General features: G+C 42.3%; 1 protein-coding gene across 1 annotated transcript in view; it reads left to right on the top strand.

Moving 5' to 3' along the window:
• LOC126474628 (meiosis-specific with OB domain-containing protein) overlaps window positions 1–26,277 on the top strand; it is a 236,203-nt gene that overhangs the window by 93,003 nt on the left and 116,923 nt on the right. The window contains exon 5 of the mRNA XM_050102107.1: window positions 17,238–17,391. Within this exon, the coding sequence (XP_049958064.1) occupies window positions 17,238–17,391 (154 nt within the window). The remainder of the gene's footprint in view (window positions 1–17,237; window positions 17,392–26,277) is intronic.

Here is a 26,277-nt window from a genome sequence, read left to right as displayed (position 1 = left end):
CTTGTTTGGTTATGTACCTTCACTCTTTGACATCTGTCACAGCTGACGATCTTCTTCTTGACTCTCCTTCCTATGTTATAAAAATAGATGTTTTCCTGAATCTTTCGTGTGCTTTTGGTTGATCCATAATGACCAAAACTCTCATGTGTACAAGTAATTAAAGTATCAATACACTGTTCCAGTCAACATAGTTCCAATCCTCTGATTCAGTCTTATATCTCCTGAATAAAATACCCTTGTGTACCCTATAATACCATTCTGTCTTTTCTCCTCCTGTCTTACCCAACATGCTCTTAACCAATTTTGATCATGATTTTGATACCCTGCTGATGTCTTTGCAAATTTCCAAAATATCTTTTTCCTCTTTCACACCTCTGAAGTACATAATTTTAAACTCTTTCACTCCTTCTCCAAAGCTGTTAGATGATTCACTCCCTAAAAGTAGCCTAGACAAAGCATCAGCACTACATTGTCTGTGCCCTTAATGAATCTGATTCCATAATTGAGCTGCTCTAAAAACAAGGCCCAATGAGTAATTCTATTATGGTACAGCTTACACACCTGAGGATAATATAATGCTTTGTGATTAGTACATATGATGATTTTGTGACCTAGTCAACAATTTTTAAGTTTTTTGAACGCCCAATGTACAGCCAAAAGTTCTTTCTCAGTTACAGTGTATGTCTTTTCACATTTCTGCAATACGCTATTAGCAAATGCAAGAGATCTATGTTTAGTAGCACCATCAACTTCAACCTCCTGAAATAAATGAGCACCCAAACCAACATCACTACTGTCATAATACAAAAAGGAAGAGACAAATGTGGTCTGAACAATATCTGACTTTGACACAATTGCCCTTTGATTTGGAGATCCCACTTGAAATTAATTCTAGAAAGTATACAGCATTTTTGTGTGGAGGTGCCATTCTTCCAAAATTACTTCATCAACAGCATCATTAACAACACAAGTCTCATCTCCATCAACACCTTAATTCATATGCAGTAAGCTACCAGTCTAAGACTTATTAACCTCAGTTATTTTGCAGCTCTCATTCATATCTATCTCAAAAATACCACCTAATTCAGATCCAGTACAGTCATCACCTGTTTTACATACATCTATAACACTGCCCTCTGACCAAGAGAAGAAATTTAGTACACACTACATCAGAATTCTCATTACTCTCATATTCTGGTTTGTGATTAGCACCTACATCACTATAATTAAACATAGTATCCCAAAACTTTTGATCAGAACATAATGAGAAATCTGATGTTCCTTCTGTTCAACTTCAGATAGCTGTGCCACATTATTAACACTGTTATTACAGTCTAATTGCAAGTGTAAATTGGACGTCCTATACTAGTTGTGTTTCCACGACCCAAAACTGTGGATCTTCATTGCGGCGGATTGCCATTTCCCGAGTAGTGACTTCTGTGATTGTTTCTCCTATTAAATTGCCCATGATTATCCCCATTCCTGTTCTACTGATGTTCAAAGTTTCAGTCTGTATTATCATTTTAACACAGATAGAAATTACCATGATCTCTGTTTCTGTAGTTACTAACGTTGTGATCTTTATCATTCCAATTGTTATGGTACGTTCTTCTTTCTACTGCCCTATCCAGCCTGTCAACATATTGTAAAAATTGTTCAAAACAATCCCACTGCAACCTTTCTGGAAATATCCTTTTTAGTGAGCCAATCAATGTCATTTCGTCAAATGGTTTGTCAAGGTGTGTTAATTTCTTAAGCTGATTCTTAGAAAACTCTTTCAGAATACCGTCTCTATTCATATAATTAGGGCCATTCAAAAATTTACTTTTAACTCTCCCCTGTTCAGCTTCTGACCAAAATTTATTTAAAAAACTTTTTTTGAAACTTTGATATATCTCCCATTGACATAAATTTAGACACCCAAGACAGAGCATCACCTACACGACATCTTTTAACAAATTTAATTTTTTGACTGTCACTCATGCCTGACACAAAACTATCTCTACAGTGGTGCATAAAATCCACTAGGTGTAAATTATCTGATGGAAAACTTTTGATTGGAGTGTTGGACCACACAATACAATTGTTTGAATACACATGTTTGTGAATACAATTTTCATGAACTGCTGAAATTTTTTTATCTAAATTAGTTTGCATACTGTTTACAACATGAAATTGTTTTTAATCTAAACTAGTAAAGTTCTGTTCCATTTTTTTCCGCAACAGTCTTCTGTTCAACTCTGATGTAATTAACATTCTTCGTCTGTCTTGCAAATGTACTTACTAGCTCATTTTCCAAAACAATAAATTTATTTTCTAAGACATCAGGTTTTTCATTCACACTTTTTAATCCCTCTGACAACCCATTTTTTAGCTCCGAAACCTGATTACAAGTTGGTCTATTTGGTATTGTACCCTGTCCATTTTCCCATTGTTTTCAGTTTTCAGGTCATTTATGTGAAGTAAATTTTTCTGTTAACTGATCATTCACTGCACTAAATATTCTATTGTTATCAGTCTTCATTTCCTCTAATTTTACCAAAATCAACAGCAAAATATCAGTTTTAACTGTTTCTTTGCTCACTACACTTTTACTTGGTTCACACATGTCCTGGGTGGGTCCTACAGCTTTCACTTCATCACCACTACCCTACTACCCTCGTCTCTATTCATTTTCCTAGCAGTCACATGAGTAAAAAAAAAAAAAAAAAAAAAAAAAAAAAAAAAAAAAAAAAAAAAAAAAAAAAAAAAAAAAGAAGAGTTAATTAATTTCACAAATAGTTTGTGTTTTTCTTTTTGATGTCCCTCGTTGTAGTTGTAAAGTCCTCTTTCAATTCATCTGGTGCGTCACTGTTGATAGTATCTCGCCACTGTTGATACGACTTTGTTGGGCAGTTCTCGGGTCTTCCTTCTTCACGTGATCAGGACTTCATTTATATATAAACTGCAAATGACACAAATCACTGTCCTTTCTTCTTCTGCAACAGACAAAACTTCATTATCAGTCAACTGAACCTGGATGACGCCCACAATTGTAATCTTACCCTCCTACACATCACCTGTAGCTTTCAGTAAAAAGATTAATTGCTTTGTTTCAAATGCTTTGAGAGGAGTAAGATGTACAAATATTTTTGTTACTTATCTTCATTTTCTCATTGTTGGCTGCAATTCATCATGTCTAGGGGTAGATTCTTCAGGCTGAAATTTTTTAACTCTGTGGATTCCAGATGACATGATAACTGATGAAGTAATTTCTGTTTCTAAGACTTTTTTTATTTTATCCCATTCTTCTATACCACAGTGACTTTACAGTGTCCACTTTAGAACACAAATTCACATTGTTATTGCCAAACATAAAAACACGACCGATCCCATCAGAGGCACGCCCACTACTCTCAACTCATCTTGTGGTACTAACAATATTCCAAGAGTTTACAAAACAAAAGTGTTTACAAACTTTCTTGACAAAAGAAGGAGCGTTACCAAGTTATATTATCATTCTATAAATGAGTCCAGAAATAAATTTAATAATTAGCATCAGATTGCATAAATAATAATAGGGATTTTAAGTGTACTAGATATTTCATTATTTCAAATATTTCTAAAAGAAGAGCAATTTTAACCTTGCATACAGAATCAGTACATATTGAATGAAACAAATTAATTTCTTTTTATACAGTTTAGCCTAAAATATAATATATCGTATACAAAATCACATGAAATTCATTTAGTTAAGCAGCTGACATAATGTTCACCTATACAAGATTCACAAATATTTCTGGTATCGACTGTTTCTATAAAGCAAAGGTAATGTTAGAGGAGGGTGTCCCATTACATGTTCTACACCTTTATTCTTTATGTGTACATAATTGCAAGTCTCTGCTGCTAGAGAGCTCCAAATTGTAGCATGTAACATGGTAGTCTATAATGTAACTACATCGCTGCATGAAAATCAGCATGCTGCAATAAAGTTTTGATTTTGAAGAATTCATCTACCCATGGAGCACTCTCATCTTTAGCATGACAGTGCCAGACCACAAATGAGTGCTGCAACATATGCAGTAATCTGACACCTTAGGTTCACTATCATCAGTCATCCTTCATACAGTCCCAACTTGGCCCCATCAATTTTCACCTTTTTCCAAAATTTAAAGAGCACCTTCAAGGGCTTCACTTTGATAGCGATGAAGCGGTGCAAGCAGAGGTGAGGTTATGGCTCTGTCGACAAAGTCAAACATTCTATGGTGACAGTGTCAACAAAATGGTCTCTCATTGCGAGAAATGTTTTCATTGCCAGGGTTACTATGTTAATAAATAAATATGTAGACATAAAGAATAAAAATGTAGAATGTTAATAATGTTTGTTTTATTTAAAAAGCTTTAAGGGTTGTGGTCTCACAAGGCTTAGGCCTGTCCCACCCCTCATTAAATCGACCAAGGCTTATACAAATAATTGTAAGAACAGTTATTATTATTATGTTCTTTAAGTTTGTTTTTGGGTTTTCAGAAATACTGTGGGAAGAAAGTTTATTAATGTTGCAGATTACGTGGAAGACGTTGCCCAACGATCACCACGAAAGTTTGACGTAGCGGCAAGTGGGCATAAAACGAATGCTGCAAACTACCGCGAGCCATGGAAGAGCCTGAGCCTCAAGCATCGAACTTCCTAGGTTGTTGTTGGACAACGTCAAAGGAAGAGATATTCTGCTTTCTCTTTGTAAACCGATCGATTGAGTTTTGAAAGGTTCATGTAAAACGTATAGGCGGGTGACACATTAGGTGGGACCCGATGCCTGTAATACTTCCACAGTTATTACAAACTTGTTAAATGACAAAACCAATAGTTCATCATTTATATAGATAAAAGGTAGTAAAGATATAGGAAAGGAAGAGTTACGGCATCAGAACAAAAAGTGATACATCGCTCAGCAACGAAGAAGGACATAAACAGCAGGCATTACGTGGTGAAAACAAATCAACTGATAAAATAGTAAGTCTGTAATTAAGCATAAAGCCACCTAACACTGCAGGGTTTTTATAAAAAAAACAGAAGCAATACTTTTCACCATGCCCTTGGATAAAAAATGTCTAGAAAAGTTTACTTCTAATTTAATTAAGTTTCTGTTATTCATTTTAGGTCTCTTTGTAGCTGATCCTTTTTCATTCTCGAGTTAGGTGTTATCTCATATGTTAAGGTCTAATCAGTGCTTTCCACATGACAAAATAAGATGTTTCTGTATTTAACTTCTTGTTACAGTTTTTTAGTTCCTCAATTTTATTTTACATCTCCTTTTTAGTTCTTTATTTCCATTGTTTAAATTTTCAAACAGTCATACTACTTTGACCTCCATTTATGCTTAACAGTTTTTATACTTTTATTTACTGGGCCAAGTTCATTATTGTTAGCATTATTACTGTTAGCGTGATAAGTTCCTAATCCAGCTATTCTGTTCTCCACAATGTAATAATGTAGTTTATCCACACATTACTTAAATTATCATATACCAACAATGATTACAGTGTATCAAACAATGTTTTCTTGTGATACTATTTTGAAAATGAATCATTGTATTTTTTAATCTGGCGTGACATGAATAGTAGAAGTCTAAGGTGTCATCTTGTCCCCTTCTTTTGCATCTTAAAACCATGTTAAAAACATCCTAATTGTTGACTTTGCCAGTTCTTCCCAGAAGTCCATAGCATTAGGGCATTTCTTTTATACAGGTCTGCCATAAACTATTAAACTCATAGTCTAATTATCTGTCCAGAAGTTTCCTGACACTCTGTTTATTATTCCTCTTTCTCTATTGATTTGCTTCATATAGACCATGTGACAGCAATGGTCAGAGAAGGCATAAGTAGCTACTTCCAAATTAACTGCATTTGTTTTTAATGATACCTGATACATAATTTCTAACCAGTGTGATACCTTCATAATGTAGATGTAAGTCGATACTGAAGCATTTGTTGGTTTCCATGTGTCATGGAAATGAAGGCTTTCATTTAGTGTCTTCAGTTCTGTTGAAGTTTGCATGTTGGTCAGTAACATTTAATACATAGTTGAAATCACCACCTAAAGTAATTTTTTGTGGGTTCTTACACAGTAGTTTAGCTCTCTATACCCACAAGGACCATATATATTCAGTATAAGTGTCAAAAGAAGTCCGACCATTTCATGGTCTGAATCCGCCTGTTCTAACTCAGAAAATGAAATTCCTTCTCTCACTAAAATATCTGACCTTCCTCTACATAAACTTCTTGTAGATGAGCTTGTTGCAAGTGAAGCAATAAGGAAAATCATCAAGGAATCATATTTCAAATTTCCTTTTTAGTTTGTTTACCTTTATTGTTGTAAAGTTATAGATTGGCTACATTAAATTGTAGTGTATTTTGGGATAAAAAATATTAAAAACCTCCCAATGAGTATAGAAGTTCATCTGCCGTTGATCTGTATTCATGAATGCCGCTTATCTCATATCCTCATATTCCTGTGTGTGCAGAACTTCGATCGATATACCTAGTTTATCTTTGTTTTCAACCTTATGTTTATTTTAGGTGACACTCAGAATCTCAGTAGTCTTCCTCACTGTTTTTCCTTGTTCATGTGATGAAGCTCCACATTTTAATCTGTATCTTTCTCTGCAAATGACTGGTGAGGCTAGCCATTTTACTTGTATCACATTGATGTTTTCTTTGTTGCTAGCCACAGAGAACTTCTCCATTTCACAGTCCTCGGACTGAATTACATCCTCGTCTCTGTTCGCTCCAATTTCACTGTAACTTATTTTCCTGTCAATAATTTGTTCCTCACTCGTGGTTTCCATCATTTCCTTCTCCTTTTCCATACTTACTGATGTGCTACTTGTTTCATGATCAAGGGTATATGCCATTTCCATTTCATGAAATCCTTTATGAACTGCTGTAGTTTATTCTATTCTGCAAAATTTCTTTTTTATTTCTGTCTATTCATTTGCATTTCCTTGATTCTGTTGCCCCGTACTATGAGTATGCATGTTAATTATTGGTATAGCTGTCTCAGATAGCTTGCTATTTTACTTCATTTGTTTATACAGCATTATTTGTTTCTTCTACTCTCTCTACTTGATTTGTCAGTGGCAAAGTGCCTCCAGGAAACCGAGAATGGATGGGATGGAATCCATTTAGACCATGGAAATTTCTAAGTTCCCTTTAATCCAACCTTCACCTTTCAATGACATTGGGAGACACCAAGAATGACACGTTGTTCAGATTCCACATTAAACTGTAGGTCCCTTCACATGGGTATAACTTGGGTATGTTAGGTAGTCAAACATAGTTCTACCAGTATAGATACTCACCTAACTGACATTATTAATACTTCTTTCAGGGTAGGGGTGTTCCCATCAAAACTAAAACTCTCCATAATAAAAGGATAGTACAGCTGACATAAATAATTATAGACCAGTGTCATTATTGTCAGGCTTCTCTAAAGTAATTGAAAGAGTAATGTATGAAAGGCTAGCTGACTTCGTGAATAAAAATAAAATACTAACTAATGCCCAAGATGGGTTTAGAAAGAACAGATCCACAGGAATGGCAGTCTTCCAATTCATGAAAATGGTTCTAAATGCCATGGACAAGAATGGATTAAGCTGTGGAATATTCTTAGATTTATCTAAAGCATTTGATTTAATCAGCCATGACTTATTGCTTATGAAACTAGAATGTTATGGGGTCCGGGGACTTGCCTTCAAATGGTTCAAGTCTTATCTCTCTGATAGACAACAGAAAGTACAAATATGTCATGAAGGCAAACAATATCTTTCAGATTTCAAAAAAACTAGCTATGGAGTGCTCCAGGGTTCCATGCTAGGCCCTTTGTTGTTCTTGGTGTACATAAACGATTTGCCAAACCATCTGACAGTTGCAGAAACGGTGATGTTCGCTGATGACACTAGTATTTTTATAAAAGGATACACTGAGGATGATCTACAGCAGAGTGTCTCTAGGACAATAAATGAGACAGGAAAATGATTCAGTGATAATGCTTTGATCATAAATAAGGATAAAATGGTATTGATGAATTTCAGTAATATTAAAAGTAAAGTAGGAAGAAGAGTAAAAGCTGAGTTAGGGAACTATGTTATTGCACAAGCTCCATACACAAAATTCCTCAGTATATGGGTGGATGAGCACTTCAGATGGGAAAAGCATCTAGAAGTTTTAAGTAAAAAACTAAGTAAATGCTGCTACATGCTAAGAATGCTTCGGGAATGCTGCAACACTGAATCATTGCTATGTGCCTATTATGCTTACATGAACAGTTTGCTTCGATATGGTGTGATCTTCTGGGGAAATACAGCAATGGCAAAACAAGCTTTCAAACTTGAAAAAAGGGCTATTAGAATAATGAAAGGGGTTCCCTGCAGAGTGTCATGCAGGGAAATATTTAAAGAATTTAAAATAATTACTCTTCCTAGCTTATACATCTATGAATGTGTATGCTTTCTGAAAACTCACCAGGAATTTTCAACATTAAATAATCAGGTTCATAACCATGAAACAAGGAACAGGGATGATTTTCACAGACACACCCACAAAGGAGCACTCTACCCAAAAAGTGTAAACTATCAGCCCAAAATACTTTTTAGTGCATTGCCTTCTTCAATAAAGAAAATTAAAGAATTCCATAAATTCAAGGTATATCTTAAACAAACTATACTGACACATAGTTTTTATAGCATTGAAGAATATCTTAATTTGGAAAAATAATATTATTTATATATACTGATATAAAATATTTGTATTTATTATCCAAGTTTTTGAAACAAATTAAAGATAAGAAACTATATTGTAACTGACTACATCCATACAATGTATATTGTTAACGGATGAATAAAGAGATTGAATTGAATTGAATATGCAAGTCACCAAAGTGGCATCCAGTTGAAAGACTTGCACTCAGCCCCTGACACACATACAGTTATTGTTATTATTATTATTATTATTATTATTGTCATTCATTTGATTGTTTTTAATGTATTGCAATGCACTGATTTCATTTCGATTTGACAAAATAGTTGGGTACCTGCTCATCCACTAATATTCCATGTCACTAGGAAGTTGTATAGACCTATGATCCCAATAATCCCTTAAACACTCCAACAAAATTGAAAACAGAACAAGTGTAACTGTGATTTGCATATGTTATATATGCTCGATAGCCACAAATAAGCAAATACGATGTGATATGCTTCTGCAAATTCACTCTAGCTAGTTTATTATACATACATTTATATGACTATATATCTGCCTAACCTCGTAGACAGTGCCCTAAATCTTCAGACTGTCTCATATTTCATCAGGTGGAACTTGAAAGGGCAGATCATAAATTCTGACAGGTCATAAAGCTAAACTGACTTAAGTAATTGCAACAGTGCTTACCAAACCATAATCGTGTTTAAATATACAATCACCATCAGTATTTTGTTCTATTTGTGGTGCTGATGAGGTCGACACCATCATCGATATGCATTTGTCTTTGGACTCTGAGCATCGTCTTTGGACTCTGAGCATTGTCTTTGAGCTGTTCTGCCATGTTCAGTTCTTTGTGAGCCTTGCATGTGTTTAGGTGAATAATTGAACTACTAGTAAATGGGTGTTGTTTGGTGTAACCAACCCGAACTTCTCCCTCACTGGTGACCCCGAGTTGTAACGTCTTCCGTTTTCGCCGTTTTACTGTGTCCGCAACCTCTGCGTCGGTTATTTTCATGTGTATTACATCGACACAGCATTAGAACAATGACTTCAGCCCAGTGCCTAACGCCGGATTTTGTGATCGACATGCATCGTGTTGTGGGCGATGTACACCTGCCAGGACTGCAACACGATGCCTCTCACTCGATGATTCCGCTGATTTTGCGGGACATTTTCGAGCCTGCAACGATAAGTGAGGTTAGGAGTGCGCATGACTCCGGCTATCAAACACCTTTGTTCCTGCCACATGTGCCCTCCCTCATCGCCTGTGCAGTTACCTCTTACGTATCTCCATGCAGTGTGGGACCAATGCCGATTTCTGCAAATACTTCGTCGGACAACCTACTACCGCCACGACGACGATTTGCCACACCGAGATCCATGCAGTACCATGCGGATACCTGCCATGTGGCCGGAACTGCTTCGTCCACAGGTCAACCTCCTCAGCATCCGATCACGCCCACACCTGCCTCTGTTCAGCATCAGCACATGCCTTCCTACTTCGATACCTCGTCCTGCAACAGGAACAATTACTTGTTATCTGTGCCTGACCCCACCTCCGTCCCACTGCTATGCCTCAGTGTTTTGTGCCACGACATTCACCTTATCCGCACACTGTTTTGAGTGCACCCCGTCCCATGTTCGACATCATTTCCCACACTGTGCTTTTGGACAGCCCGCACCTCCGCAGCCTCCCCGCAACACAGGTGGCCCCGGCTCTGGTCATACGTCGAGCTTTCCGGGGACTAACATGCGTTCTCAAACTTTGAAATTTTTCTCACCTGTCGCCCCCGTGCTGGCTCCAGTCGAGCTTCTGCTAGTGTTCTCGGCACATCTTGGTGCCTCATCCACGTCAGTCTTCCGCGACACGTCAATCCGAACACACCCACAACGTGTTGAGCTTCCACAACCGCAATCGACACATTACAGTGTCTCACCCGCGTCGGCCTTCCACGTCGCGACGGATCGTGCTCAACCACAACGTGTCACCTTCATGGTACTACCCGAACAGCCATTGTTGCCACATCCCCTGGATGCACACTCTCCTGGAATACTATAGCAACAACAGTTCAATTCAGGCAGTGCCACGACGAACGCATCTCAACCTGTTCTTCCGAACATTCTACAACGCTTACCGACGCTGCCGCTGTTCAATCTCGACAGAGCTACAACCAGGTTCAAAATTGTGGACGAAGCGTTGGACCATTACAAACTCGATGAGTCAACCAGGTTTCTGTGCCTCATCACGCACCTGCACGACCAGGAGGACTTGATTGCTGACCTGGTCAATGCCCTGGACTCATCTACCCGGTACACTCTAGCCAAAAAGACAGTTCTACGTCGGCTTGCACACTCAACTGAGGCAGCAATACGGCAAGTGCTCCACGTCAAGCAACTAGGCAATGACAAACCTTCCCAGTGTTGGCGACGGCTATGTGCCCCGCTCCCTGGTCAGCGCGGATCTACTCTCTGACACAGCTCTACTCGCCATCTGGTCAGATAAACTATCACCTCACATCCGCTTTGCTCTGGCTCAAAGGTCTCCCGAACCTGTTGAGCAAAGAATGACAATTGCTGACAAGCTACGTGATGCATCACTACTCTATTTCACCAGCCACTGCCTACCTGACAAGTCTCAGGTTCAGGCTCATCATCCTGCGGCTGGGGCCGTACTGTGCCGACCGTTTCGCTCGCTCCGGGAAGCAGTAAACGTGCAACTGGGACATCACCGGCTCCGCCCACGGTCACACCCCCTCTGCAACCAAACCTGATGCGGCCTCCGAACCTTGGCCACCACCACTGGCAAAGAACATTCCGCAGGAAATGCAACTGCACTACCCGTACTGTTATTTCCACACACGGTTTGGTGAGGCGGCACGGAACTGCAGACCACCCTACTACTTCCCAAATGCCAGTCACAGGTAGGTCCAGGTGCCGCCTCCTGTGCACAACATGACAGGCACCCCCCAGTGCTCCATTCTATCCGGGAACGACAGGTAATTGCAGACGACTTTACATTAAAGACATTTCGTTGGGATACCTTTTCCTAGTGGACACAGGGGCCGATGTTTCGCTACTGCCTACGTCCTTAGCGTCGTTGAACATCCGCCCTCATCATACTTCACTGCAAGCCGTGAATTCAACTAAACTACAATGCTCGGGTTCAACTTCCCATGTCATCTCACTCTCCACAAACTGCAAACTCCAGTGGACTTTTTTAGTGTGCAAAATTGATGAACCTATACTAGGCATTGGCTTCTTGCGACACCACAGACTTTCACTGGACTCACTTCCCCTGTGCTCTGTCGAGCAAACCCCCCCATGACACATCGGCCTGGGCTCATCTCATCCGTACATGCTCGTCTCTGTCGATGACATTACAAGAAACCACGCACAAGTGCCTTGTCGAGCTTGAAAACGTCGCTCGCCTACGCAAGGAAAACTTCGAGCTCTCCCTCCGGCTCCATGAAACACAGCTCCATCTCTCCGATGCAGCAAAGGAATGACAGACACTACAGCAAGGACAAAGCAAGGTCAGTAAGTGTGACAAATCTGCTTGCAGTCCCAGCAATCGAGCCTCCATGTGTTTACCTCCCGCTACCCCTCGCAAATGTGCTATCATGTCTGCCATACCATGCACTGACAGTTCCGCATGGCCACACCCTCCTAACATGGCAGCTTTGGACACTCGGCCGGACACAAGTACGCATGTGTGACGAGCATCAAGTGTTCCCGAACTGACGGCTCCTACCCCGCCCCTCGCGGCCAGCACCTCAAACTACGCAACTTTGGCTCCTGCGCGCCGCGGTGCGACCGCCACTGACAACACAAACAGTGCACTCACGCCAAGCATTTCGCCCGCGACCGTGCTGCCGCAGGCCGTGCCCTCGGACAATGGACTCACTAACATCTCACAAGCTCTACCGAGCTCATCCGACCATGGTGCCACTGCTTCAGGCTGGCGGCCATCTGGGATACTTTGCCGCCTCGGCTCCTGTTGGATCCGCCGAGTGGCTCCAAACACCACAACCACGGCTTGCCTGTCCCGCCCGCCATACATTGTAAATAAACCACCTCCAGCACCACAGGCAACATTTCCGTCATCACCAACGGCACGGTTCACAAGCTTCGCCTCACGCCAGGTCCCCCGATCTCCAGTAAACCACGCCGACTTTGTCCCGAGCACCTCTCCGCCCTTAAAAATCAGATTTCTGAACTACTAAGCTCTGGTGTCATTGAACCCTCTGCTAATAGCTGGTCTACGCCCATACATATGACACCCAAGAAAGACGGGTCCTGGCGCATGTACGGAGACTGTCATCAACTAAACGCACGAACAACTATGGACACCTACCCCATACCCAACATTGCCGACTTTACCAGTTCCCTCGCAGGTATGACCACGTTCTCTGTCATTGATTGCAAACGGGCCTACCATCAGATCCCCATGGCACCTGAAGACATCGAGAAGACAGCAATCACCACCCCGATCGGGTTATTTCAGTTTCAATTCATGCCCTTCGGTCTGAAAAACGCAACCCAGACCTGCCAACACTTCATCAACGAAGTGCTATTCGACCTAAAATTCTGCTTTGCATATCTTGATATCTTGATGACATTCTTGTGTTCAGTTCCTCCGTAGAGGAAAACATTTGAAATGTGTAAACTGTTATGAACACTCTCACGGCAGCAGGCATCAAGACCAACCAGGACAAATTGCAGCTACATCAACCGGCTGTCACTTTTCTTGGTTTTCGGGTCTCTGCCGACCGCATTTCACCGCCCCCTGAGAAAGTACAAGCAATACTAAACCTACCCAGACCCTAATCATTCAAAGAGCTCCGGCTCTTTCTGGGCACGGTTAATTATTATCGTCGACATCTACGTCGGGCTGCGGAGATTCAGGCTCCACTGATGGATGCCTTGGCAGGCACCAACATGTATGGATCTCGGCCCGTTCCATCGACCCCTGCTATGACTGACTCTTTCACTGCCCTCAAAAATCTTCTTGCCGAGGCCTGCACCATCGGGCATCCTCATCTCAATGCACAGCTTTTCATGACCACAGACGCGAGCGATACTGCCATTAGCGCTGTCCTTAGCCAGACAAACAATGGCCAAACTTCGCCTCTGCAGTTCTTCTTGCGCAAGTTCACCAATGCACAATGGAAATATTCCGCATTTGACAGGGAGTTGCTCGTGGTCTACAAAGCGATCAAGCATTTTAAGACTGACGTTGAGGGATGTCCTTTCTATGTGTTAACGGACCACAAACCCCTGGCTGCAGCCATTACAAACCCACCAGCTGACCCGTCTCCTCGCCACTTCAGATACATGGACTTCATATCTCAGTTCACCACCGATGTCAGACACATAAAGGGTGCTGACAATATAGTTGCTGATTTCCTTTCTCGAGGCGACGCCGTCCATTCGCTGTTAGACCTCTCTGATCTGCCTAACCTCCAACGAGCCGACGAGGAAACACAAAACCTGATTTCAGACTCTACTTCTTCACTACACTTCGTCCACAACACCTTCCCTGGCATTTCTGGTGAGATCTGGTGTGACGACAGTACGGGCGCGTTATGCCCCCTCATCCCAACCACGCTCCTTCGAGCTGTCTTCAACGCATTGCATAATTTAGCCCGCCCTGGTGTTCGTGCGTCCACCCACCTCGTAGCGGAGTGCTTTGTGTGGAGAAATGTCAACAAGGACTGCCAGCAATGGGCATGCTCTTGCGTCGCATGCCAATGCTGCAAAGTACACAAGCACACTTCGACCCCCCTTGGCTCCTTTTCGATCCCTCCTGGGTGTTTCCAGCATATTCATATTGACTTTGTTGGCCCCTCTAATGGCTTTCATTATGTTCCCTCATCTATCGACCGAACAACTCGCTGGGTCGAGGTTGTCCCCCTCCCCAATATTATGGCAGAAACTGTTGTTCGAGCTTTTGTCGAGTCATGGATATCGCGTTTCGGATGTCCAGCTATCATCACGCCTGGCCAGGGCAGACAATTTGAGTTGGCCCCGTTCAACGGGATTTGTAACATTTGCGGCATCCGGCACATCCATACCACAGCATATCATCTGCAAAGTAACGGGCTAGTCGAGTGCTGGCATCGCACTCTCAAGGCGGCTCATCAATGCCACAACTCTCTATGGACAGAGGCCCTTCCCCTTGTGCTACTCGGCATTCGTACGATCCATAAGGAAGACCTCAAAGGCACGATAGCTGAGTTCGTATATGTCCAGAACATTGTTCTACCTGGCGAACATGTGAGTCCTTCCGCTTCTCTCCCTCAGTCTGACTTACCCTTCTTCGCTGACCGTGTGAGACGCCACTTCATCAACCTCCATATCCCTCTGCCCGCGAGCCATTCCCGCCCTAAGGTTCACGTCCAGAAATCTCTGGACAATTGCGAGTACGTCATGCTCCGAGATGACACCGTCCGTTCTCCCCTCCAACCTCCATATATCAGCCCATACCGAGTTCTCCGGCACTCAGCCAACACCTATGACATCCAGATAAAAGATTCAGCTGTTACAGTCTCTATCAACAGACTTAAGCCTGCTCATGTCAAGCCTTCTTCTACCCCCCCTTCAGGCCACGACCACGCCACTCACTGTCGTGGCTCACAACGCTCCGACCACTCCCTCCACGTCGGACTAACACACTCGATCGAGTGACTTCCAGTTCCAATTGTCGAGCTCTCCTCCGACCTCACCCTCTACTCCGGTCTCAAGCACTTTGTCGAGTGCCCACATGCTCCCCACGTCGAGCTTACCTATGATCACGCCCTTGCCGCCGGGCCTTTCGCTGGTCCCTTTGACCTCTCCACCGTCGCCTGCCTCGCCCTGTCGAGGTTTCTCAAGGGCTTTCCCACCATCTTGAACGTGCCCTCGCTCAAGGTGTTTATGCCTGTCCCCCTGGAAATAATCCACGAAATTTAATAATACTGCGTGATTATACACTGTTCGTGTCGCTTTGTTCCACCTGCAAACCGCCAGCCTACCTGTTGCTGCACGACCAGCATGACACCTGGTTCACTTCAACGACTTCCAGGTTCGGTGGCCGAACCTTCCTTCACGACATCTACCCACACAGCTCCCTCAGCTCCCTGACGACGCTGTCCAGCTGACCGTGGTCCAGCTCCCGCGGACCACCCCTGCCGACACCTTAGTCACCCCCCTCCCCCCGGCCTCTCAAGAGTACTCCGTACTGCGGGGGGGCAGGGGGGGGGGCGGCTGGGGAGGCTATCTGGCGCCGATGAGGTTTACACCAGCATCGATATGCGTTCGTCTTTGGATTCTGAACATCGTTTTGGGACTCTGAGCATTGTCTTTGGGCTGTTCCGCCATGTTCAGTTCTTTGTGAGCCTTGCATGTGTTTAGGTGAATAAACGAACAACTGCTAAATGGGTATTGTTTGTGTAACCAACCCGAACTTCTCCCTCATATTCTTTCATAAACATAGTCATATTCTTTCATAAACATAGTCATATTCTTTCATAAACATAGTCATATTCTTTCATAAACTTGTGTCAGTTCTGTTTTCTGTTATATGTTTATGTGTTCCATGTGTAGATCTGCCATAGGTGAGTGATTGTCTTTCCTTAGTTTTATTACTTACCCACTGATAAAAAATTGTGGCAGATAGCAAAGTAAAATTTGAAAACAAATTGAGAAAGTTTCACTTCACATCTCCATCTGTTCCATAGAAGAATCTCTATTACTCTATCACGTAAACAGTGGTGGATAGCAATTACCAACTCATATCTCTATATTTTTTTTCTCCTTGTAATAAAAAAAAACTTAGAAATGTTGAAAATGTAACCATATGTACAAATTAATTTGCGATGTGAATGTAAAATGGGTCATTCCTTATCATTATGATGTATCAAGCAAAATGATCCGTGGAACATGTAAATAACTGACTAAACTTTAATTTTGATGTATCTGACAAACCTGCCTTTTGGTAACATTGTCCACTTGAACACCTAAAAACTCCTCGTCAACCAGTTATACTTCAGCCACCAGCCAGTTCCTAAAGGAGAACCGAGATGGACATACACTATTCCTCTCAAAGATAAACTTCATCTTTATTATATGTGAAAAGAACATTTTCACTGCAGTTAGAATTATGAAGCTACACAACAAGGGTAAGTGACAAGTGTGCACACTGTAAACATAACTGATCCTTCACAATGGCCACAGAGTGTGACTGCACACCAAGAACGGACTCTGAAACCACTGAGCCATTGAGAGACATTTTATGTATACATGTTCTAATATACTGTAACAGGTAGATATTGGTAATTTTACTAGGTTCTCTTACAATATAGTTTCTAATTAAAGTTGTGGTAACTAATAGAAAAAGGTACTTTACATAATGAAACAAGTTACTGTAGTGTAACATCTTAAGATTATACTGTGAGTTTGTTTCCTATAATGTATACAACTATCAAAACCATGTTTTTTCACTATAAATTTTTAATTTACAGATTGGTTCTATCAGAACAATAAAAACAAAAGATGGAAGAAGCATTATATGCCGGGATATAACAATAATGGATCAAACCAGTTCTGGACTGCCAGTGCAATTATGGAATGCTGCAACTGCACATCGTGCAGACTCTTGGGAGCCTCGCAACACAGGTAGGTGCCTGTTCTTCTGTGTTGAGAACTTGTTTTAATATATCAGGTGTGGGTTGTAAATAACAATACATGTGAAGTCAAATGACACCTATTATTATTTAGACTTACATTACATTATGGGATAGAAATATTTGTTTCCAAAAATTATCAGTCCAAATTACATTAATTTTAATTTTATTGGTGGTTGCTGGTTTTAATTATCTACAAACATCATCAGGCCAGTTTTTAAAATTCATAACACAAAACGAGTCAAAACTATAACAGCAGCCAGGTCCTCAAACCGGAATTTTTAGATTTATTAATATTATGTCACTGTTCACCATCTACTCTGCTTTACAAGAGCTGAAGCCTCGTATAATTTCGTGAATCTTCCTCTACTGTTTTTCATCAATTCCTTTACATCTGAAAGTACTTTCACTTGACTTTCAGTCATAATCAAGAATGAATAATATACACATAACCAAAAGTTTTAAATATCAGACTTTACTACAATGTCTTCTTGTGGTACACACATTGAGGTTTGTACAATACCTTATTCACAAAAGAAACAGAAATCCTTCTGAAAACAAGGATGATTTTGGTTAGATATAAAAAATTGTTACAAAACAAAGCAGGGGCTGTCTCCTAAGTGTACATCTTGATGACAAAAACAGTGAAAATCTTTATCTCTTGGTGATGATTAGTAGTCTTTAGTAGTATGTCCTCCCCACATGCGGATGAGTGCTTCCACTCTGTGAGACATGCTCTGAATGAGACCATCAAGTTTATTTTGGGTTGTGACGTCCCACTCCTCAATGGCAGCTTCAGTGAGCTCCTGAAAATAGACAGGATACTGAGCCATAGCCATTTTCGACAGGTCCCATTCATGCTCAATTGCATTCATGTCTGGGGCTGTGCTGGCCAATGCATTTGGTTGATGTTGTATTTTTGAAGATACCGAGACACTGCTACAGGTATGGTGTAGTCTTGCATTATCGTCGACTAGGATAAAATTGTCACCAACTTTACATCCATACGGCCTTAATATCATTTGTAGAACCTCTTGGAGGTATCGGCATCCAGTCAAATTGCAGTAGATGGGAATTAGAGGGGTCCACCATCTCATTGTTATTGCTGCCCAGAACATTACAATTCCACCTGCAAACGAATGGACTTCCTGAATGTATCTGTGTTACTGGTGTCGTCTAGCACTTCCCCAAATCCTGACACATCTAGTGTCTGGTCACAAACCAAACCAGGTCTTGTCAATGAAGATGACATTACTCCATTCTGCAATGGTCCAATATTGATGTGCAACAGCCCAGGTCTTTCAAATGCTTCAGTTCCATTGGTGCAGTTCAAAACTCCTCATTGGTCTTCTGGAATGGAGACCATCTTGATGCAGTCTTCTATGCACTGTTTGGTTGGAGATATGAATCCCTGTTGCCCAAGAAAAGTCATTTCCAATATTTTTGCCATTTGAAGTTGGGCATCAGCGAGCCGACAATTGGAGGAAACGATCCTGCACTGGTGTTGTCATATAAGGGCGACCACTATCGTTCACATTTCCCATCTCCTTGCACTCTTTCCACACCTTAGACACAGCACTTTGAGTGACATGTAACCGATTGGCAAACTCTTGCTGTATATGACCTGCTGAAAGTAAAGCCACTATCTTGACTCTATCAAAGTGTTGTGCACCTCTATGTGGCGTATTATTGCAGTACTGAACACAAACTGAATGAAATTTTTGTTGATACTGGACTGCTCATGGTGTGCCGCTGCAGCAGCGGTATTTTTAAATGACTGGGAAATGGCCACTTAGCATGCCAGTAGTAAACACACGTCCAGTATATGGGCTCTAACTGGATAAAGCATGAAGTGACTAGGTCAATGAGACTTCTGATACAGTAAACTATATTTACATATAGGCCTACTAGATACGCGCCTAGAGGTGGCACCTTAAGGGGAGCGGAATTTTTTGCTCTGTACTCATTTTAACCTTTTACATTTTAAAATAACTGCACTTACAAATGACAAAATTTTTTAATATTGTTAAACAATTTGCTAGTTTAAATAAGCCTTAAGAACAAAGTTCGACAATACAAGCTTGAAAATATACATAGTTTACTTGGTGACTGAATGGAAATTTAACATTGGGTTTCTGTCTGGTATTATCTTCATGATTGTTCAAAATATTCTGAAATAAGCTGCCAGGACAGCAATCTATAATACAATAAACAAATGTAAATGTAGTGTGACTGGGGCGTCCTGTCAGGTGGACCATTCGCTGGGTGCAAGTCTTTTAATTTGATGCCAGTTGGGCGACTTGCGTGTCAATGGGGATGAAATGATGATTATTAGGACAACAAGACTCACAGTAATTAATGTGAAAGCTCTGTGATCTTCAGTATCTGAGCTTTGATTTAATGGCACCCGTTTAACAACACATGTTGATACTGGGGGTGTTTTACATTTTTAAACACATGTTTATACTAAAAGAACATAAGCAGAATATCTAATAATGTGTGAAATACGTTTCACAACAGTTTAAAAATTTTATTTATTTATTTAGTAACTTTTTTTGGTGAAAAAAGAAGAAGAAACCAACTTTTGTCTCTTTCATTTATTGTGCTGCAGCCTGTATGATATCAAAGTTCCCACTCTGTGCAATCGAATAGTACGTGGCATTGGAAATTTTATATTAAACTTCTTAAATAAGCTTTTTTTTCTTCGAGGATAGGTTATTTTTATTCTATATTGGAACAAAAGGTGCATTTGCATGTAAACATAACAGCAGTGTTCACACAAATGACAACACACCACATCAACTGCCAATAAAATTACTTAAACCTTGCAGTCTCTCTTCTCTGCCCACAGAAACCGCTAAAATGTTATAAGAATAAGTGGGATAAGAATCAATCCAGCAGACTTCACTGCAAGAAATTTACTGCAAAAATTATTTGCTTTTTAAATTAGAAAGATAGTGTCAAGAATATTCAGAACATAGGCCCTATCTGTGTCCCAGCTAAAATTCTGGCGACACAGGAAACAGAAACCAAAAAAGGGACTGTCCAATTTTCTTTACGATACGAATTCCAGCCAGCAGGTGTGCTTATAGTGTTCACTGACAACAGAGAAACAGGTGACAATGCAATTGAATTATTCTGCATTGTCATTCTTTCACAGCACAGTTACGTCAAGTAATCCGAGTTGGTCAGTTTATCACTCCATGTATAAAGGAAAAATCTTTCTGCTTGTGTGCCGTGTTTAAAGTAAAAAGCTTTGTGTTCATGTATGATGTAGTACAATTGGAACTGGATACAGTCTTTCTTTCCTTTTACAATTTTTTTTCTTTTGTTTTGATTGTTGGTTGACTATTTTGTAGGTGCCTTAACATGAATAACAGTGAAAAAAGCAAACGTGCAAAATTAAGTGGGGTGGCATTTCTGAAATTATCGAAGGAAAGGCGAGAACGAGAAGCCAATGTTCTAAAAACGCTTGGCTGGTTCGACTTCGAGTTCAAGGAGTACGTATGGTATTTCTCGCACTGCAGCTGTTGTAAAAGAAGTAAATACAGGCGAAACAAAAATTAAAAATGAAGGAAAGGAAATTGTTTCTGATTTTGAGTGTCACGAATAAATAAGTGTCGAGTCAGATATTACAAAAAGATTTAGCCTCGTTAGTGATGATCCTGTAGAATGGTGTGTCAATGAATCAACAGTCAACATTCTCTTACATCGTGGCATTAATCAAGATTGAACGGTGATTTTTCTAATTCAAGAAGACCAATAGGTGATAAAACCAGATATTTGAACAAAAATATATTTTACCGTAAACTTTTAAGTGGTGAATCAACTTTGTGTGGTTTTCTAGTAGTACTCCTGTAGCACCGGTGCTGTGGTTTGTGCACCACGTGAATTGTTCGGAGGTTAGGCCGCGATTGCTACTAATGGTATTGTAGATTGTAAAAATATTTCTAATAATTTATCTCATCATGAGAATTCACTTGCACACAAAAATTCTTAGTTATCACTCTTAACAAGAAAAAAGTCACTTGGAACAATAAATAACCTTTTCGAGTCATAATGTTCTGGCACAGTGTGTTGAAACGGGTTATTAAGTAGCCTAGTGAAGAAGCTGACAAGTCATGGACTTCCCCCACATGGACACGTTGAAAGATTCCAATCATTACATAATGGTCAATTTATGATATATCTTGAACTTATAGCCGAGTTTGATCCTTTTCTCGCAGGGCACACTGAACGATATGGACATCCAGGGCAGGGACATACAAGTTATATTTCTTCAACAATCTGTGATGAAATAATAGAGCTTATTTCTGAACGAATAAAAAGAATTATCATTAGAGAAATAAATCAGGCCAAATATTTCTCTATAGTAGTAGATTCTACTGTGGACATTTCACATATTGATCAATTATCTTTCGTATTAAGATATGTGAACAAAAATGGTGAACCTGTTGAATGTTTCTTCTGTTTTTATGAAACCTGGGACACAAGTCCGAAAACTTAGCTGAGACCATACTAAAAGTCCTGTCTGCAGATTCCATTGATATTACTGATCCTAGAGATCAGTTATATGACAACGCAAGCAATATGTCAGGAACCTACACTGGTTTGCAGACACGCATTAAAGAACGAAAGCTGAAATCGTATTATGTGCCTTGTGCAGCACATTTAGTCTGCACTAATGCTGCAAGCTGTTGTCAGGAAGATGTTCATTTTTCAATGTAGTGCAAAATCTTCTCTAACAGGGTCTTTTGGACGGCCGAGTAAAATATTATTGCGTCCATTTCCTGTTAGGATGGGATGCTTGGGCGGTAGTTCCGGGTAGTGCAAAATGTGGAACACGGAAAACTTAGTTTTACCATTTATTAATAAAGGCAGTGCGACAATACATTACGCGCGTCTGGTAATCCGTCATCACTGTGTCGAGAGCGATACATGTTCGCAACTGGCCGGTCTCAGACTGACTGCTCTTCGTAGCTGGTGGCTGTGTACCTGCCATGGCGCGCAACTTAAGATTGCATTTCCCGTTAGCACTCCGCGTGATAAGCGCACAGTGCGGCGACTCTGGTGCTGTCCACTATGGCGGTACAATTCTGTTGTGACAGTGCCGTGAGATTTAGAAGTGCCGCTACGTCAGTACGCGAACACGGCGATAGAGGCACTCCGCAGCTCGGCTGAGCGCGGGAGCGCCACCTAGCTATGAACGGCCCCGGCCGCATGTCACGGCACGGCAGTCGAGTGACAGATACGGAGTTGGTAGCATGTAACCCACTATTCTTACTATGTTTGTATATCCACGCAATTTATTAGTGATTAAAGGTTATACCACTTTTTGGCGACGAGGTATTTTTTTTCCTGCATTGTGGAATTGTGTGTTCGTGTCTGGGCAGACATGGAACAGCTTCTGCAAGCGCTCTTTGAACAACAAACACAGCTGACAGCTGCTATTCAGGCATTGTCAACGTCGCTTACTCATCGTCTGTCTTCCTCTTCTCCGCCTCCGTTCCCTCCTTACGACGAGGCCGCTGAAGACTGGGAGGATTATGAGAAGCGTTTGCGGCAACATTTCTTGGCTTTCAGCGTTGTCGACGCTCCTATGTGTAAATCGTTATTTCTCTCTTGGATTTCCCCACGGATCTATCAGCTGCTATCTCAGTTAGCCCCTCTGCGGGAACCTGCCTCTCTGTCCTTCCAAGAAATGTGTGACTTATTGTCTAACTATTACCGAAAAAACACCCACGTCGTTGCTGCCCGCGTGGCGTTCTACCGGTGTCGTAAACAGCCCCATCAATCTTACCGGGCTTGGGCGGCGGAACTACACGGTCTGAGTAGGAAATGTCAGTTTGTCACGGACACTCATCATGAGTCTTATGCTGATTCAATGGTTAGGGACACTATTCTACGGCTTGCTGCTGATAAAGAGGTTCGGCAAGGTGCGCTACAACTGCCAAACCCGTCGTTGTCGGAAGTTCTAAGCATCGCTCAATCTTTTGAAGTGTCTCACGCTGCTGGTGTGCAAGTAGACGCGTGTTGTGATGTAGGCGTTGTACAGATCACTTTCGACACGGACAATTTGCCTGTTTCACAGGGGAATGACGATGTGGCGGCGGTTCACTTGTGTCAACAACGTCGCGTTGGGCCGCCATGCTCGCAGTGAAAACAGCACCCACAGAAGCAGGTTCATTCCGCACTTCCTTCTTGTCCACGTTGTTTCGTACAGCATGACAGGGCCGCGTGTCCAAAACGTTGGGCCACGTGTAATTCATGTAGGAAAAAAGGCCACATTGCTTCTGTGTGTCAGTCCCCTAAAGTGCCTGTCGACGAGGACGAGGCATGGATGTTAACTGTGTGCTTTCTCAAACAAATAAGTTGTTTGTTACTGTTCGTGTTCTGGATAAAGACATTCGCATGCAAGTGGACACTGGCTCTGCAGTAACTCTCATTAATTCTTGCACGTATTTGGAGTTGGGCTCCCCTCCCTTGTCTCCAGTTACGCGAAATCTGAGAACTTATAATAAGCAGAAAATTCCTATCGTTGGCCAGTTTAATGCTTCCACTGCCTACAAGTCTGTTGTTAGGCCCCTCACGTTTTATGTGGTGGATCATGCAGGCACTGAAAACCTGTTCGGTTATGATGCTTTCCAGTTGTTCGGGTTCTCCATTGATGATGATGTGCACCTCATATCTGAGGATATTCCGTATCAACAGCTGGATGGATTGTGTTCTGAATTCTCGTCTCGTCCTACAGGTCGCCCTAAGTTTTTCCGGGCACGCCCTATTCCGATGGCGTTGCGTGCACCTGTCAAGGCTGAGATAGACAGGTTAACTGCTTCAGGGATTCTCCTTCCTGTTACCTCCAGCGAATGGGCATCGCCAATCGTGGTGGTTTCTAAACCAAACGGGGGTCTGTGATTGTGTGGTGATTTTCAAGCCACTGTCAACGCTCAGAGCCTCATTGACACTTATCCTCTTCCCCGCCCTAAGGAGTTATTTACCAAGCTCGCTGGGGGCCAGTTCTTTTCCAAACTTGACTTATCGGAGGCGTACCATCAGTTGCCGTTGGATGCGTCTTCCAAGGAATTTCTCGTCATCAACACTCCTTGTGGGTTGTATCAGTACCAGCGGTTACCATTTGGCGTCGCTAGCACGCCGGCCATTTTTCAGCAGTTTTTGGAACAGCTCACGGCTTCCGTTCCCGGCTGCATCAACTATCTGGATGACATTGTTGTCACGGGGGCCTCCACTGAGGAGCACCTTCGCAATTTGCGTTCACTGTTTCGGGTTCTGCATTCGGCTGGGTTGAAGTGCAATCTGGACAAGTCACAGTTCTTCCAACCCTCCATTGTGTATCTTGGTTTCCACTTGTCTCGTGAGGGTATACGTCCTCTACGTCAGCACATTGCGGCCATTACTGCTCTACCCTGGCCGTCTACGGTCATAGAACTTCAGGCGTTTCTAGGCAAGGTTGCTTATTATCACAAATTCATTCCATCCGCGGCGACGGTAGCTCATCCTCTGCATCAGCTGTTACACAGAAACGTTCCTTTCTGTTGGTCCGACGAGTGTGAGCAGGCTTTTGTCCGCCTGAAGGCTCATTTGCAGTCGGCGCCTTGTCTTGCCACATTCCGTCCGGGTCAGCACTTGGTTCTGGCGACTGACGCGTCACAGTATGGCCTCGGGGCCGTTCTCGCCCATCGGTATGAGGATGGGTCGGAACGACCCATCGCCTATGCTTCCAAGACCCTCAACGATGCCCAACAGCGTTACTCTCAAATCGAAAAGGAGGCGCTCGCTATCATTTATGCTCTAAAAAAGTTCAGCGTTTTTTTGTATGGTTCTAAGTTTCACCTCATCACCGACCACAAGCCGCTGGTATCTCTGTTCAGCCCCTCGGCGTCGCTTCCGGATAAGGCAGCTCACCGCCTGCAACGTTGGGCCTTATACTTGTCTCGTTTTCACTATGAGATTCACTATCGCCCCACGGCCTAGCATGCCAATGCTGACGCGTTGTCGCGTTTGCCGATGGGCCCCAACCCGGTTTTCGATCGAGATGAACTACTCTGTTTCCACATTGATGAGGAAGAACGTCGTGCGGTCAAGGGTTTTCCACTTACAGGTTCGCAGGTCGCGTCGGCTACTGCGTGGGACCCGGTCCTGCGTCAGGTGATCGGTTTTTTTTCAACGGGGTTGGCCGGACAGGACCAAGGGCCGGGCATCGGATCCCCTTCGCAACTACCATGCCTTGCGCCTTCGTCTGTCTGTTCGTGAGGGTGTTGTTCTTCTGGCCACGGATGGCGCATCTCCACGGGTCATGGTGCCAGCCTCTCTTCGCAAAGATGTTCTCAAATTATTGCATGAAGGCCATTGGGGGATTTCTCGGACTAAGTCCCTCGCCCGCAGGCACGTTTATTGGCCCGGTATTGATTCGGACATTGCCCACATGGTTGCTGCGTGTGGTCAGTGTGCTCAACAACTGGCTGCACCCCGTACAATGCCCTCTCCGTGGCCTGATCCGGCGCAGCCATGGGAACGGGTGCACGCTGACTTTGCCGGCCCCTTCCTCGGCACTTATTGGCTACTGTTGATTGACGCCTTCTTGAAGTTTCCGTTTGTTGTTCGATGTCCGTCGCCCACCACTGCGGCGACGACACTGGCTTTGTCCAAAATCTTTGCGCTAGAAGGTCTTCCATCCACGATTGTCACGGACAATGGCCCCCAGTTCTCTTCGCAGGCCTTCCGTGATTTTTGTACTGGACAAGGGATTCATCACGTTACAGCACCGCCCTTCCATCCGCAATCAAATGGGGAGGTCAAGCGCCTTGTCCGCACTTTTAAAAGCCAGATGAAAAAGTTCCTTAGTGATTTTTCCACCGAT

Source organism: Schistocerca serialis, chromosome 4, assembly GCF_023864345.2.
Source record: "Schistocerca serialis cubense isolate TAMUIC-IGC-003099 chromosome 4, iqSchSeri2.2, whole genome shotgun sequence".
Lineage (NCBI taxonomy): Eukaryota > Metazoa > Arthropoda > Insecta > Orthoptera > Acrididae > Schistocerca > Schistocerca serialis.
The sequence above is the reverse complement of the archived record's forward strand: the minus strand, read 5'-3'. Positions and strand labels throughout refer to the sequence as shown.